The sequence below is a fragment of the Papaver somniferum genome, chromosome 2 (assembly GCF_003573695.1).
Source record: "Papaver somniferum cultivar HN1 chromosome 2, ASM357369v1, whole genome shotgun sequence".
Taxonomy (NCBI): domain Eukaryota; kingdom Viridiplantae; phylum Streptophyta; class Magnoliopsida; order Ranunculales; family Papaveraceae; genus Papaver; species Papaver somniferum.
Genome location: NC_039359.1, coordinates 78120460 through 78138153, shown reverse-complemented (window position 1 = coordinate 78138153; position 17694 = coordinate 78120460). Strand labels below are relative to the sequence as shown.

At 33.7% G+C, this 17694-nt stretch overlaps 2 protein-coding genes across 2 annotated transcripts; both read left to right on the top strand.

Annotated features, from left to right (window-relative positions):
- The first annotated feature begins 11188 nt into the window (after positions 1 to 11188).
- On the top strand, positions 11189 to 12161 carry LOC113351438 (GDSL esterase/lipase At2g04570-like). Its single transcript, XM_026595423.1, has 2 exons — positions 11189 to 11683; positions 11817 to 12161. The coding sequence occupies exons 1-2, from the start codon at positions 11309 to 11311 to the stop codon at positions 12159 to 12161; spliced, it is 720 nt and encodes a 239-aa protein (XP_026451208.1). The 5' UTR covers positions 11189 to 11308.
- Positions 12162 to 14659: 2498 nt separating this feature from the next.
- Positions 14660 to 16969, top strand: LOC113353591 (GDSL esterase/lipase At2g04570-like). The gene is made up of 2 exons (XM_026597141.1): positions 14660 to 15114; positions 16717 to 16969. Exons 1-2 carry the CDS (start codon positions 14740 to 14742, stop codon positions 16729 to 16731), a joined length of 390 nt encoding a protein of 129 aa, XP_026452926.1. The 5' UTR covers positions 14660 to 14739; the 3' UTR covers positions 16732 to 16969.
- The last annotated feature ends 725 nt before the right edge of the window (positions 16970 to 17694 follow it).

Here is a 17694-nt window from a genome sequence, read left to right as displayed (position 1 = left end):
GAGACCGACCAACCAATGGGTATGAGGACCGTCCATTAGTGGTATAGAGACCGTCTAGGCGGCGTATGGAGGATTGTCCAATTGGTGGAAAGAGTATTCACCAAAATATGGAGGATTATAAAGATATGAAGGATTATCTAAGTGGATTAAGGAAAGTGAGACCGGCCGGCCATGGTGGCCAAGTGGACCGACCGACCATGGTGGTGCACGGGCCACTATGTTGACGTCCGTCCATTCTTGAGAATTTAAATATTTTTTGTTCGACGTTTGTGCAATATTTTGTATTTTCAGAAGACTTTGATCTTGAAAGAAACTCTCAATTTTTCTTGAATGAGCAAGTAGGATTCCTGCTTGAATGCCCAATATTTTAAAATATTAAAATAATTATATTTTTTTAAAAATTATTGGTGAAAAATACCTAATGATCGTGCGACCATTTGATTTGTAGATTTTTAGAGAATTGAGTAATATTTGAAAAATTATGGAGAACCAAGGGTTCGCTCGAATGAGGGAGGAAACCAAGGAATATAATATAAAATAAAAGAAATAGACAAGTGTGAGACCGGCCACAACCGCATTAGTTGAACAAGTTGTCGTGCTAGCCTACCAGCGAGGCTCATGAGGAACCATCCAATGGAGCCGAAGCGGATAGGGGACGATTATGTCGCAAGGGAGGAAAGCTAACTCTACCTTCCATGTCAAATTCTGCAATATTGCGCCATCGAGGACTCGAACCTGAGACCTTCTAAAGCGCATCACCTTTGAGGAACGGGGATGACCAGCCGAGCTAGCTACCCGTTTTATTATTATTATTATTATTATGGAAAGGATGATACATGGGCGTATTATTAAAGATAATACAGAAAAAGAATTACAATGGAGCAGCTGGTAACCTAGCAACAACCCGGGAACCAATACCTTTCTGCTTGTTGGTTGAATCACAATGAAGCAGTTGGTAGAGTTATTATTATTATTATTATTATTATTATTATTATTATTATAAATATTTACTTTTAATTGATAAATATTATTACAAAAAAAATAGTTGGAAGCGCAAGCTAAGCTCCAACAACACACTAATACATCAGTTGAACGGGTTTCCACACTAGCCTACCAGCGAGCCTCATGAAGAACCAGCCAAGGGAGTCGAGCGGATAGGGGACTGATTATGTCGCAAGGGGGGAAAGCTAACTCTACCTTCCATGTCAAATTCTGAAATATTGCGCCATCGAGGATGAAACCTTTGAGGAACGAGGATGACCAGCTGAGATAGATACACGTTTTTTTATTTTATTTTAAAATCTAGATTATTGGATAAAGAGTATTATTACAAAAAACTAATTGAAAGATTAACAATCTAAGCTCCAACATCGTACTACTACATCAGTTGAACAGGTTTCTGTGTTAGCCTACCAGCGAGCCTCATGAGGAACCATCCAAGGGAGCTGAAACGAATATGGGGGATGATTATGTTGCAAGGGGGGCAAGCTAACTCTACCTTTCATGTCAAATTCTGCAATATTGCGCCATTGGGGACTCGACCTCCTGGAGCGCATTAAACCTTTATAGAACGAGGATGACCATCTGAGCTAGCTACCCATTTATATTATTATTATTACTTTCCTTTTTCTTTTTTGCTTAACTTTCCATAGCCTCATTCGTCCATATTTTTAGTGCCCGTTTGTGCATTATTGCATAGTACACACACAACTTTTTTTCACGGCTTACTCTGTGGTGGCCCATATGCCCGAAATGTCCATTACTAATCCATGAGATTCAACTAAGAAAATATGTGAATTGAAGTAATAAAATATTATGGTGAAAATAGAATATTTTCTAGGAATTCAATTGATGAATATTGCAATAGAATTAATTAATTGATGGCTCTATACTAGCAGCAAATCTGTCTAGGACGTTATATTTATTCGATAATCAAGGTATGAGATGTAGAGGTGTGATACCCGTTCTGAATATTTATTCTGCATAGTCAGAGAACATTTGCGACATCTTGAAGACTTTATTTCTCTATACTGATGGTCAATCCATCTAGAGCTGTCCAATCATTCTCGATTCTATACAGAATTGTATACTAGAATTGCTCAGTATAAATGATGAAATATGTAGAATATTGAAAGATCAGCAAATGGTCAATCCATGAGAGACTTTAATAATTACATATTCATGCATGCTCTGAAGAGGCTACACATTCACTTAGAAATCATCCTGACATGAAATTTCATGTATAAATTATAAAATATGAATTTCATATATTTGTATGAAGCTATGTCATAAATATACAAAACTATAATTTTACAATTTTAGCTTTCGTCAAAAATCCGCCATCAACACCAGGAAATTCAATCCCTGACATTTTTGTGTCCTAGTTGTTTGCTAGAGTCCTGCTCTGTGAACCTAGGTTTCATTTGAGAAATATAATTAGGTTTACGATTTAAAGACTTCATTTAAGGATTCGTGAAGTCAGGTACAACTATCTTTACCTTGATAGTTCATATATCCTGATGTTGTTCTTTCTGTTATCGGGGTTCTAGTAATCTCTTTCATGAATGAGATAGATAAAAATTGCAAAGTTCTCTTCGTCTCAGACTTTTGTGATTCCTCAAGATACACATCCAAAAATCTTCTTAATTGATTGGTTTAAGATTGTTCTTTATAAGTGGTTGATAGTCAAGGCTTCTCAGCTAACTGAGTGTAAGTGTCCCGAATTTGTGAGGTTTGGTAGCTTTATCTATTGCTAACATATTTCCAAGCCTTGGTATATTCGATTTAAAGGAAATCAAATAGGCTTACTTGTTAGAGGCATATTGTTATCAAAGGTCTTCACTTAGGATGAAACAACTCTTAGGGTGTAAAGGATGTCATCTAAGGGAATCAATTGTGTAGAGCCTTGCGAGGTTCAAGAGACGTAAGGATCACGATTGCAGCTGAATTTCTTGGAGGGTGAATTCAATCTAAACTATTTCCACTTCGAATTTTGATAGTCAACTAGTGTCTGTAGCGGCTTAATACAGTTGCAGTTTTCCTCGTTAACAAAACTTTTGATGTCTTGTGTTGTTTTTTCTTCACATTATTGTAATAGGAATAATATAAGTTGTACGTAATTTATTATAATAGATAATTCCATATTAATTGTGATCAATTATGAAACTCGTTCTTGTAAGGTACTTATCTTGAAAAATAGATAAAAAATTTCATACTTGGAAGAATTCGGATTCCATTATTTGAATATGACTAGATTGATCTTGGATATTGATTTTTGAGATCATCCAAGTACTCTTCTATATAATCAGGTTCATGGACTTTGTTGTCTTGATTTTGTGATTTTGAAGAGAAAGAGATATGAAATCTATATACATATTGTTCAATGATCATTAAGTTAGTCTACTTGCAATTGAATAAGTTTTGTCCATAAAAGTTGACGAACAAAAAAGTTTGTGGTATACGTAGTACTCGATTTTTTAATAATTTCATATGAGGTTCATACATTGATGAGATTTCTTCCTCTATTGGTAAGGTTAAATATCTCATCGTTCTTGGTAATAATGAGTATAATTCTCACCTTATTCATCTTATTTTCACTCCATGCTGAAGATAACCAAATTAATCTTCACAAAGATCTGGATTGATTAATTAATCTCGTTTTTTCAACTCTCAAATTCAACTCACTCGTCCTAATCATATATCTAGCTTTGCTGGATAATTTGATGATGTACATAAGAAGAACTCATGAAATAACCTCAAAGTAATTGAGAAACTAGATGAGAAGAAGTCTATCCCCAGTCGAAAATGTACTAATAAGTTTTGATTTACGTACATGCTTTTATATACTATATATACAAGTATAAATCAGAAAACTTATCCTCAGAGCCCTTGGTTGGTGGCGTCTAATTGTGTTCACGTGAAGACTGGGCCCTGAATATCACACCCATTTTCTCGTCGATTTCCTTAAAGACCGAAAGTTCTTTCAGAGAATCTCCAACAGCGGGCGTAAGAAATTCTACGTGGAAGTCTTATTAATACCTTTATTTTGGAGGTATATGCATGTGATAAATATAGGACCTCGTAGCTAATAAACTATCTCCACTAGTACGAAAATTAATCCTTAGAGTATCTTATGTGATGAGATATTAACCATTTATTTTTATTTTCAATAATTGTAAAAAAAGAAAATTAATGAAAAATATGACATAGAGGTGAATCCGAAGGTGTAGTTAAGACTTTCTTTGACACCTTCAAATTTAGTATCTCATCCCTCATAGTTTGTCAATTGTTGGAAATGAATTTATGCTAAATGGGGGTCTAAAATCCTATGTGTCATGAAAAAATAATATTTTACCCACTATTGGAGATGTTTTCGGGATTTTTGAGCTCTCAGCTCATAAACGCTTTATAGTTAGTAGATATTTTGTCATCTAAACCGCAATGCTTTGTAAATATGCTAGCTTTTACATTCCTATTGAGGACTCTGAAGACAAGCTTATCTAGTCCCTCATCCCAAGTGGTAATTTCTTCTTAATCTTCTTATAAACTACTATTAAACGAGTATGATGAGTCATCCTTCTTTCCTGTTTCTAATTTCCTTGGTCCAAGTTTTAGAAATCAGAAAAGTTAGCTCCCATAATGCTCACTTTCATGTGGATGATTGTTGCATAAGGCGTTTCTTGCCTCCGAAAGATTGGCAATCATATCCCTGGGATCAACATGGATTGATTCATTTTTCAGGATAATATTAAAAATGTGTACCATCTATTTCTCAATTTCAATCACATTCAGGTCATCCTGTTTGCCGCTCCTATGAATTTAAGGGTGGAAAACACCCTGATATTACTAGTGCTGATTGTGTTAAAAAGCTAGTATAAGCTCATTTTTGAAAAACAGAAACCACGAATTGATACAAGTCTCGTTGATGCTTCATCTCTTTTAAGCCTTTTCAATTTGTAGCTATTATAGCATAGCTCGGTTGAACTCACCAAGCGTTTGTATGTCAAGTTTGGTTGTCATATTTTAGTGTGTCAAATCTCATCTAAAATTGCTTGACTATATACAAGTCAACTTCGTTTAGGTTATACTAGAAAGTCTAGGAATGTTGAGACATACAAGTATTACTCCGAAGACCCGAAGAAGGTGAAGAAGACGTGAACTAAAAAACGACATCATCCTTCCTCTTGAGGTTAGTAATATTGACTTGAACTGTTTTATTCCTAATGTATCTTTCAAGTCGTGCTATATTGAAAACATAACTGCGAAGATGTATATACTGTACATATTGTATGATAATCTAGTGATGTAACATGGTCATATTTGTATGATCATAGTATTAGGAGATTATACTACGAAGTATGACGCTTATTTTTTGAACTTTGTAGACATGACATCGACATAATTAATACTGTATATACTGTTATGATTATGTGAATGGGTTATAGTGAAGATTTCATCCTAGGAAAGAATTTTTTACATTTGTTTAAAGGAAGTACATTCATGAACTTTTTTTATGAATCGAATGGGAAATCGTTAGGATTATTGGTACGGTTATTCATTGCAAATCTTTGGATTACCAATATGTGTGAGATGGTAGATCCGATCGTAACTTTGTTATGTATCTTGGTATAACTAATCACAATGCCTGGCTTATGATTCAGTATGAATAGTTTTTAGTAATTGGTGTAACCGATCCTAAGTAATCAACATGAGATGGTATGATCTATATTTGTAATTGGTGTGACCTATCCTAGTAATCGGTGTGACCGATCACAGTGTATTGTGTAATCGATCCTTGTAATTGGTAACCGTTCCTGGTAATTGGTGTAATCGATCCTTGTAATTGGTGTGACCGATCACAAGCAATACTATTGAATATGGTAACCGGTCCTGGTAACTGATGTAACTGGTCCTGGTAACTTGTGTGACCGATCACAAGTATTTCCATATTGAGGTATAACCGATCCTAGTGATTGGTAGCACCGATTGAACCCATGTATGTGATTTGATTTGATCAATCACATAGTTATCTTGGAATACAGGTGAATCAATTCTAAACTTGTTTGGAAGTATGGTTTAACCGATTTCAAGAATGTAAATCCATGTAAATATGAATAACGATTTACAGTGAAAAGATGTCAACATACTTTGAACATGTACAATAACTCTTATTATTTATTATTCAAAGATATTTCTTAGTACTCAAGGAGATCCTGTGCCGAAATAAATTGGGAATCTCTTAATTAAGGTTTTTGGTTTTATATGCTTTAATTACCAGCAATTAAATGCATATCTCTGGAGAATACAAATTAGTAATGTGCATTTACTAATTGGAGATTTTCTATTGAGAGATTTCGAAAATTTTGGACAAGCATTTATTGGAATTAGGAAAACCGATTTTGGCATTCGTTGCATATCTTGAGAATATTTTTGGTTTTGAAAATTCCTTGGTGTCCAAACATCCTTGGTCTATAAATACCTAAGTTTGCATTTCTATAAAACTATCCTAAGAGCCAGGCAAACATCATTCTTGTTGTTTCTGGTGGAGCCGTCTATTAGGAGAGGAAAGTATCCTAATTAAGTGAAATCTCTTACGACCGCTCGTTTAAAGATTTATGTGGGATCAAGAAGCTGTACGAGTACCGTTAGTGGGAAACTAGATAATTGCAGTGTTATTAGTTTCGATTGGTTTGATTGAATAATAGTTGTTGAAACTTTGATTGGACCTAGTTTGTTTATTCTCGATAATATTCTCTTCTGATATATGATTCATTCAAACTAAATTAAAGTATCGACGAGATCTTTAGAACTGTTTGTAGATCTAAAGACATCTTGTGATAATCCATTGTTAACAGACTCCTTTTTATGTGTGATTTATCACAAGAGATTCAAGTGGTATTATACAGGCTTTTATTGAAGATTAAAGAAGATTTGAAGACGAAGAAAATTTCTTATTTAGTTCTCATATCTTTATATGTGCACAAACCTTTATCAGCTGGGATCCAACTAGAATCGGATTTATTCGATTGATTAGTTGCGTGAGATCGACATCACTTTATAGTTTCTTGTTGGAATATATATTGATTGATTGTGTATCTAAACTTAAATACTTTTGTATTTATTGGATAAATTGATCTAACAAGACAAAGGATTTTATTAGATTAAACGGAAGAACCTTTGCATATGACTTGAGATATTTTTATCTTGAAAGAATCAAAAGAGTTGTTACCAAACAGATTTGTTGTTCCTTTACTGTTTGGAATACGATCCAAAGGAATTGTTCCAGTGCGTGCACTCATCGAAGTTGGAAGCACATGGATAATGAGGAAACTAAGTGAACTAGGGGTAGTTTCTTGGTTTCAACTATACGAAGTTGGTTTAGATTTTGTATAGCGGCTTAATTCTGAGAGTATTCAATTCTGAACTAGGTCCAGGGGTTTTTCTGCACTTGCAGTTATCCTCGTTAACAAAATCTTGCTGTGTGTTTTACTTTTCTATTTCCGCAATTATAAATGTTTATTATAATTAAAAGTAAAATACACAAACGTTAACTCTGATATACTTGATAGTGACCCTATAGAGTTTGGTTAAGTCCGAACCTATTATCAAGTATCATATTTTGGTAGTCGTATTGTCTCGATTTCGTATCCATAGACAATCACACAAAGTGTGAATACCGATTTGTTGTATTATCTCGACTCTGTCCATAGACGATCTCTTTCGGTAAGAGGACTTATAGGTTGAAAAAAAAAAGATTGTGGTGTATTCGGGTACCCTCGTCTTTTCAGTAGCCCATTATAACAATGCCTGATAGATCACACAAAACCCATGAAAATGCTTCAACACACGTGGAAAGTCAATTTCTTACTCCTGAATGCACTATAAAGTTACACTCTGATATTATTTCCATCAAAGATCCTTTTTCATCTACGGAAAAAGTGGCTAGCTAAAGGTCACCATGTTCAGCTTATGGATTGTGGCTCTAGAAAGTTTGTGCATTATGATCTCTTCATAACAAAAGTTACAGGTGTTATTTATGTTGTTCTAGTTAGCAAAGAATAGGGTTTTCGTATTGCTGCATTGAGCCAGGATATGATCACCCAAAATTCTTGATAATCTCTTATGTTATAATCCCATGAAGGATTAAAAGAATCATTCTGGACATTAGGATTTCGACAAAGGGTTTCCCTCGCATTTCCAATTCACACTCAAATCGTTAGGAGCTAATGAAGAAGCTCATCATCTCGCCAAGTTCTCTCTTTTGAACAATTCCCACCAGTGGTGGCCTCTTCTTTTTCCACCTTCTTATATTTTTAACAAACTTTATAACCAAGTATCTACTTTTCTGTTTGTTTGTTTTCTCTTTTTTTTTTCTTGTTAAAAAATAATTACGACATAAATTGGAACCTAAATGGACAAGGACACTTCTCGATATGCTAGTGTAAAATATTTTTTTTGGAAGACAACAACCTCTAGCGGGCCAAAGGTGAAAACATGCTTGTTTGGAAAAAAAAAAAAAAAAAAAAGATAACAAGAGGTAAGAAACTTTAGCTTCTTCTATTTTTTACCATTTTCGAATTGGGATGAGAGGAATCGAAGAGTAATGCCTAGCAATTCTAGTAGAAAGGTGGATGTGATCATTGACAAAGTTGAAGCCACCATTTTCCTTTGGGATATCAATAATTGATTTATTTAGGACAACATACAGTCAAATAAAATTTTATTAGTTTGTATCTGAAATATTTTGTATATGGGTTTGTAATTGAAATATTTTTTTTTTTAAATTCGGCTATGTAATTCTAACATTCTTTTTGCAAACAAATAAAAACAACCATTTGGCGGCGGCAACGAAACTCCCTATAGAAAAATAAGAATCCTCTTCCCACCATTCAAACAAGCCGTAATTCTTGTTTTTTTTTTCAAAATTCATTATTACTTACTTTATAAAGAAAAGTGTTAAAAATTTACGGCTGCAAACCACAACGATAATAAACCATATAAATTTTCTGTATTATACGTTTTTTGTATTTAATTTCAAGAGGGAAAATATTCACATAATTGGTCAACTAATCCAATAACGATAATTCCTGGGTGAAAAAGATATGTAAAATTTGATACTGTTTAAATGGACGAGAACGTAAAAATAGTCAGGATGTAAACAGTTTCATCCTACCCATTTTCAAATACTTTTTCTTCTTTTTAATTTACATCAGAATGCATCCAGTTTCATCCTCGCTATTTTTTAAGTTTAAGCCAGGATGAATCCAGTTTCATTCTTGCTATTTTTTTTGGTGTCCTTTTCACCCATACTAATTTTTACTCGTCCATTAGAACCCTGTTTTAAAATATTTGGGCAAATGACCCATTTTCCGAAAAATATTCAAGAACTTCGGCTGTCTTTACAAGTCTTTGTTTACGGAAACATGGTGTAGTCTGTAAAAATGAAATCGAATTTGGACTCGGAAACTTTTCCTCTCATGGGAAAATACAACATTTTTTTGTTGGGGGATTTTGCATTTCCCCCCTAAAAAATATACCTATTTTGCATTACCCCTCTTTTTAATTAGTAATTTGTGAAACCTCCTTTCTGTTATGACTGTCTTTATTTCCTAGTTAACATAGCACGTGCAGTTCACGTGTGCATCTTTCGACCTTTCTTGATTTTAGACAAAAGGAGCACCACCGGCCACCGATGATCTGTTCCTGAGGGATTGAAACTTTGGCCCCTACTTGTATCTCGACCATGAAATCTATATCGCAAATAGAATTGAAATTTATGTGTTTCAATATCAAGCTTCTTCTACCGGCAACAGATCTTGAGGGTTCTTAACACTTATGAAGTTGTTCTCAGGGATTTGATGGATTAAAGATCGGTAGTGATGGGATTTTACTTAAAATTAATTCTGATTGATGGGTGGAGCTGTGGACATAAAGAGAGGATGGGGAGATCGAAGACGTCCATTTTTCTCTTTTGTCTAGACTGCATCACGTTTTGGGTTTTAGGGCAATTCCTATGGAACAAACTTGGAGTTTGTTCATTTTGCTCCCATTATGGAATGAATAAACTATTTGTTCATTTTGCTTCCATTATGGAATAAACAAACATGAAAAATGGATGCTCAAATCAGCAAATTTCTTGATTTGAACATCGAGCCGGAACATCCAGTGCGCGTCTGTGGTAACGACGGGCGATATTTCTACCAACACTGGTGTCAGAAGAAATGACGCGCGTTCATGCAAAAAACGCCAAAGACACTTGATTTATGTCCGCGACTCTTGGATTGACGCCAAGTACAATCCCTGATTATTTTACTACTTTTTAACCTTATTTTATCTCACTTTATCCTATTTTTTCTCACTTCATCTTATTTTATCTCATTTAAATATTATATTTTATTTTTCATCTTTATCCTACAAAATATTTTATATTAAAAAGAAATACTAGTGGGGCCCTAGAAAACCAAATCTGTTCATGTTGCTCTACTTTACCATAGTGGAGAAACACGTTTGACCATCCACGTGGCTCAACAAAATTTTGAGTTTGAACATTACCATAGGAACTGCTCTTACGATTTCATTATGTATTTATGACACACACGCGTACCGCACATACACAGTTAACTGGGCAGTCACAATAAAACTAACAGATAGGGGGTTTCACCTATTATCAATTTATAACGGGGTAATGCAAAATAACCATTTATTTTGAAGGGAAACACAAAATCCCCTTTTTTTTGTTTTTTTTTTCTTATCTTGCTTCTGTATTGGGCTTAGCGATTTACCCACTTCACTGCTTGGCAGTTTGACAACAATACCCAAACTCCTATAATACGCTGAAAGTATGAAACTTTCATAATTTGCATTAGAGCCGCACTATATCACATTATGATTGCAAACGATGCAAATTCCCCAAAACTAATCCAAGTACAATCAGATTTTGTGTAACAAATATAACCATGAGTATCCTCCTAGCTAAGCAAAAGAGAGTAAATTAATTCCATTAGTGAATAATCACATAATATGACATGCATTTCATGATCAACCAATTGAAAATAACAAACCTATTACATCAAAAGTCACAGTATAAGCATGACATTGTTTGGTTGTTTGTTTTCTAAAACAGAAAGATAGATATACAAACTTGAACACCTCGATTTGGTTACTAATAAATTAATGGAGGGTCGGTTTCTCTAACAAAGTCCCTTCAGTAACACTTGTCAGCTTGTATTCTTATACACTATCTAATTCATTAGCTCATCAACCAAACAACTATATCCAGTGTCGGGTTCGATAAAGCCGCATATATACAATGGCCTATAAGAGAAATCTAGTATGTTTATTCGCCATACAGTTCTTGGTATTATTTTCAGTGGAGGACGTTCGAGCAAAAATTTCTGCTATCATTGTTTTTGGAGACTCAACGGTTGATGCCGGCAATAATAACCACAGGCTAACTATCGTTAAGAGTAATTACATGCCATATGGTAAAGACTTCGAAGGTGGAAAACCCACCCGTCGTTGGTCTAATGGCAGACTGTTTACTGATTTCATATCAGATGCTTTAGGAATTAAGAAGTCCATACCGGCTTATTTGGATCTAAATTTCGGCATACAAGATTTCGCCACTGCTGTCACCTTTGCCTCTGGTGGAACTGGATATGACAGTTTAACTACAACATTAGTAGTAAGTATGCTGAGAATTTTATAAACAATTTGATTCACGTTCATTAGTTGTAATATTTTAGCCGTTTTTTTCTTTTCTTTTTTAATTAGACTAGCGAGTAGTAAGCATGGTCAATTGAAAATTATATTTGCAGAATGCCATACCTCTATGGAAGCAATTGGAATTCTTCAAAGAGTACAGGGAGAAGTTAACTAAGTTTCAAGGGAAAGAGAAAACAGCCGAAACAATACATGAAGCATTGTACATACTAAGCGTAGGAACAAATGGTTTTATGTTGAATTACCTTCATGTTCCTATACGGGCACTGGAGTTCACCATGAAGGAGTTTCAGAAATTTCTAGCCAAGCGAGTTTATCAAGGATCTTTACAGTTTGGGTGCCCGAAAAATAGCACTAGGTGGATCTGTTCCCATGGGGTGCTTGCCGTTCTCAAGAACTTTGAACATATTATTAGGAAGAACATGTGTGGATCGATATAACAAAGTGGGTACAGATTTTAACTTACATCTCCTCAAGTTAATTGAAGACTTGCGGAAAGAAATCGATGGGATTCGACTGGTATATGCAGATGCCTACATTCCTTTGTCAAAAATGATACAAACACCATCCTTATATGGTGAGTTCTCTCCTATATAATTTGGCAACCATCGTGGTAGACAGTCTGAGTTGGTTATGGGAAACAATGTTTATGATTTTTGTTAAAGGGAGAGCAAAAAGAGATTCGAGAAGAGCGAAAATCGTAGCCAACTCATTAGATAAACCGGGTTATATAGAAATCAACGAGTCGGACGAAATTATCCTTTCTAGTAGCACGAAATTTTCACATACTCGTCGTCCAGTCATAACCAAACCTACTCCTACCTCGTCTTCTACTTTTCTGGAACCCTAATTATCGTTACAGAGACTTAAACTTCCATTAATGGTGGTGAACTTTTCTCTTGCTAATTAAATCCACATTAGCATGTACAACAATTGAATAATTGTGTAGTAGATGGAGAAATCTACATATTATCACCAACAGAAGCGAGATCATAATCTAAAGATTTAAGGCAAAGAGGACAAAATGCTACAACGATTGATTCTAACGTACGGATCCATTCAATCAAGATGGAAGTGTTGTCTGTTCATCTTATCATAGTAATAACACTGTTTCTTTTAGTTTTTTAGAATGATAACAATGATGATTGATGGATTTTCACTATCTATGAAATTGATACAGATTTTTGGTGAACACACCTCTTAAGTATCGTAACTTAACATTTTTGATTTAATGTACAGTGTATTTTATCTTGGAGTTGAGAAGACGATGCAAGAGGGTTAGGTTTTAGTTGATGTTAAACGTGTGTGAAAAATTTGTGTGATCACGAAGAGTAATTATGTCTGATTCGGACATTTATATTAAATCGAGCCTAGTTAATGAGTCAACAACAATTTTTGCTCTCCTCGAATCTGTTTTTGCTCTCCCTTTAACAAAAATCATGTTTATAATCTTATTAACCTGTTAGCCCAAAGTTGTGGATTCTTTATTCTTCATTTTCTTGTTTGATAGTTTCACATTATGTTTCCTTGACTTGTTTGGTTAATTTGTTGTTGTTTAAATATGTAGGATTAGAGGAAGTGAAAATTGGATGCTGCGGGACGGGAATAATTGAGATAAACCAACTGTGCTCATTGGCAAAGTCATTATGTAAAGATCCTACTAAATACATATATTGGGATTCAGTACACTTAACAGAGAAGGCAAATAGCTTACTTGCCGATAGCTTTCTAAAGACAGACCTAGCTGAGTTAATCTGAATCCTTGGCCATCAGATGATGTACTCCTTAATCGAATTGTCATGTATCAAGTATAAACAACGCACGAGTGCATAATAAATTAATCCTGAAAAATATATTAAGACTCTCGTCCTAGTGATGATGTTTTTAAACAGAAGTCCGGGATTCTTTTGGCACGCATGTTGTTTTTTTGGTTCTAATCATCCTTTTTGCAAGAATGTTATCTGAATTTGTCAACCAAGACGGCTGAGATGACAATAGTCATTTTAGCAAAACGCCTACAGTTGTCTCCAAGGAATTTTCAAAAACCATATATGGAGTTTAAGCGTTCTCAAAACTATTATGGAATGAAACTCAGTTTCTTATCTAAGTTTAAGCACATAACAGCATGACATACAGGATATAAGATATTTTCTACCGGTTTTCATCTCCAACACTAGTTTTCATCTCCAACACTTGGATAAAGATTATAAAGGAAGATGGCACGGCTAGGTGGAGGTAAATGAGAAAGTCTAGTTTAGACTTTCTGCATGATTTTGGGTCTTAAATCCACATATGTCTCTAGATTTTAATAAAATAAGACATTGGGGATTGGAGATGAACATTACCTAAAAAATGTTATCTTTACTTATTTTGTCATTTAGCAACGATCCACAAAGAAAAAAGTGTTAATAAGAACTCCACCTATGATGACCCTTGCATTGGAGATGCTCTAAATGAAAGTGAGCTAGTGTCTTTAGTGATACTTAGATTCTAAAATTACAGCTCTCACCAAGGCACATATTAAAAACTGGTTTTTTTTAACAGTCCGCCGCATATATTGAAATCCTGAAGTCTCGATACAACAGTTAACTGAGATTTCTCGACTTTTTTTTTTAATTTTTGGATTTTTCTTTTCGCTAAAGGGTGCAAGTTTTATTTCCATAGATTAGACGTATTTTCTAATCCAATCTGACTTGGATCTAAGCCAAATTCATACATTTCATTATCAACAAACTAAAAACAAACCCATTGTACCAAGATTCACAGTTTAAGCATGACATTGTTAGTTTGCTTTTTAAAATAGAAAGATAGAATTACAAAATTGAACACCTTGATTTAGTTACTCGTAAGTTAATGGCGTGGTGGTTTTTCTAACAAAGTCTTTACATGGTGAAGATTTCAACAACACTTATGTGAGCTTACATTTCATTGTATTCGTATATCTAGGTCTAAGGTTGTTCATTAAATCTCATTAACCAGTAATTGTATCTAGTATTCGGTTCGATAAAGCCGCATACAATGGCCTATGATATTACTCTAAAATGTTTATTCGCCATACACTTCTTTTTACTATTTTCAGCGGAAGAGGTTCGAGCAAAAGTTTCTACTGTCATTGCTTTTGGAGACTCAACAATTGACGCGGGCAACAATAACCTGAACCTAGCTATCTTTAAATGTAATTTCAAGCCATATGGTCAAAACTTCAAAGGTGGCAAACCCACCGGTCGTTGGTCTAATGGCAGAGTGTTTACCGATTTCATATCTAATGCTTTGGGTATCAAGTCGTCGATACCGACTTATTTGGATGCAGATTCTGGTGTAGAAGACTTCGCCACTGGTGTCACCTTTGGCTCTGGTGGAGCGGGATATGATAACCTAACTTCAACACTAGTAGTAAGTGCTTTAAGACCTTGTTTGGTAAAATTTATGATTATTGATAATCATAAATAGATAAATGATTTTGATAGAATTATTTCGATGATAAATTTTCATAAACACCATTTTAAAATAATTGATTAATTTAGAAAAACACTCCCATATTGGAGAGAAAGAACAACAACCTAGTAATTTGTTTTTGAATTCCTTATTATTTTTTTTTTGTCTCTCTATTGCCCAAAATCAATTAAAAATAATTGACTACAGTAACTTTTAAAGATAACATGTTTGTTTACTTATGGTTATAATAGAGTTGTTTTTAATTATGATTAAAATAATCATTGATTATAATTTCTTAAAAAACACACTCGTATAATGGATTAGGGTATGGATAATTGATTATGAGTTCATAATCAATTGTAATGGTTGTTGCCAAACAACCTCAAAGAATTTCATACACATTTTGAAACTCAACTTTAATGATATAGTAAAATCTCAGTATAGGGATAACCTTTATATAAGAATTAAACTTTCTGGTCCCAATTTACACCGACTATGGATAAGAATAAAATATATATTCAAATAAGTATTGTGTTTTCGGTCACGCTTTAACGATTTTACCTCCAAATAAAAATAATTTGACATTATAATAACTAAAATATAGTTACTACTTGATGATTGTATAAATTGTGCTGAATAATTCCTAGTTTTAACTTTTTTTATACACATAAAGAAAGAAATACATCTTTGATTTGAGCATTTCTAGATAATCAATATCGAAATTGCATATAAGTGTTTTCTTTACACATGTTTATTAAAACTAACCGTTCATCTTCTCCATGTGAAACTCTATATAAGAATATCCTCGATATAGAAATATTTTTTGTGTTCCAAAATGATAATTTTATATAAAGGTCCTATTGTATTAAATTAATATTTTAGGAGCTTTTTGATTAATTAGATTATTACACGAGTAATAAGCATGGTCAATTGAAACCAATACACGCAGGGTGCCATACCTGTATGGAAGCAATTGGAATTTTTCAAAGAGTACAGAGAGAAATTAACAAATTTTCAAGGAGAAGAGAAAGCAACCAAGATAATACGTGAAGCATTGTATATAATAAGTATAGGGACAAATGATTTTATGTTGAATTACCTCACTGTTCCTATACGGCCGTTACAATTCAATATTGATAATTTTCAAATTCTTCTCGCCAAAAATGCTGGTAAATTCATCAAGGATCTTTACAATTTGGGTGCTCGAAAAATAGCATTAGGTGGGAAAATTCCCATGGGGTGCTTGCCATTCGCAAGAAATCTGAATGTTCTATTATGAAGAACATGTGTTGATCTCTATAACAAAATCGCGAGAAATTTAAATATAAAGTTATTTAAGTTAGTTGGAGAGTTGAGAAAAGAACTTGATGAGATCCAACTGGTGTATGCCGATGGTTATACTCCTTTGGAAAAAATGGTTCAAACACCATCTAAATATGGTGAGTTCTCTCTTAATGCAAACTAGTTAGATGTCTTTATTTTTCATTTTCTTTTGTTAGATAATTTCATGTTATGTTTTCTTGACTTGTTTTGTTAATTTGGTGTTGTTTAAATATATAGGATTCGAGGAAGTAAAAGCTGGATGTTGTGGGACGGGAAAATTTGAGATAGACCAACTGTGTACGCTGGCAATGGCATTGTTATGTAAAGATCCTACTAAATACATGTATTGGGATGCAATACACTTAACAGATATGACAAATGGTTTACTTGCCGATAGATTATTGAAGACAAGCCTAGCTGAATTAATCTGAATCAGGCGACCATTAAATGATGTATTTTATAATCAACACTTATTTATATAAAATATAAATAACCCACAAGTGTGTATGATAAATTGTTCTTTAAAATGTATCAAGACTTTGTCTTTTTTTTAGTGAAAGGTTTTCATAACAAGATAAGAAAAATCCTTCTCATATCATCATCTATCAAAACATGAACTAACAATTGATGAAGATCATACAAACATCCAGTTTTTTCTTTTTTTTTTTCACAAGAAAATCTGCAACTTCGTTCCTTTCATATATGTACGGTGAAGCATAATAATTCCTAATTGAGCAACCAAAAATTTAACATTATAAAAATATTTAAAATGTTCTAGGTGTTAGAGCATTGCTCTGTCGAACTCACAAGTATTTGTATCTCAAGCTTGTTGTCAAAACTATATCTTGATTTCTAGTCTACAATTAATAAAGTCACGGACTAGGATAAAAACGTAGTTGAGAAACAGAGGATTACAACAATCATCATTATGTTTTATCATTTGAAGGCGAAGATCAACCGAAGTTTTTGGAGAACTTCATCAACAAAAGGTAAGTACTGAAGACTGAACTACCTATATCTCAAGTTATATTCACTTTCTATCATTTGAGACGATGTCGCATAACTAATTAGACTAGTATGCATAGACAAGAATTTCGAGTCAAGTTTATCTTGATAATTTCTCGAAATATAATGGCTAAGCTTAATGAACATTTTTTCATACTTGATGAATCTCGGTTTAGGACAATTTATTGTTTGGAATAAAAATCATGATTC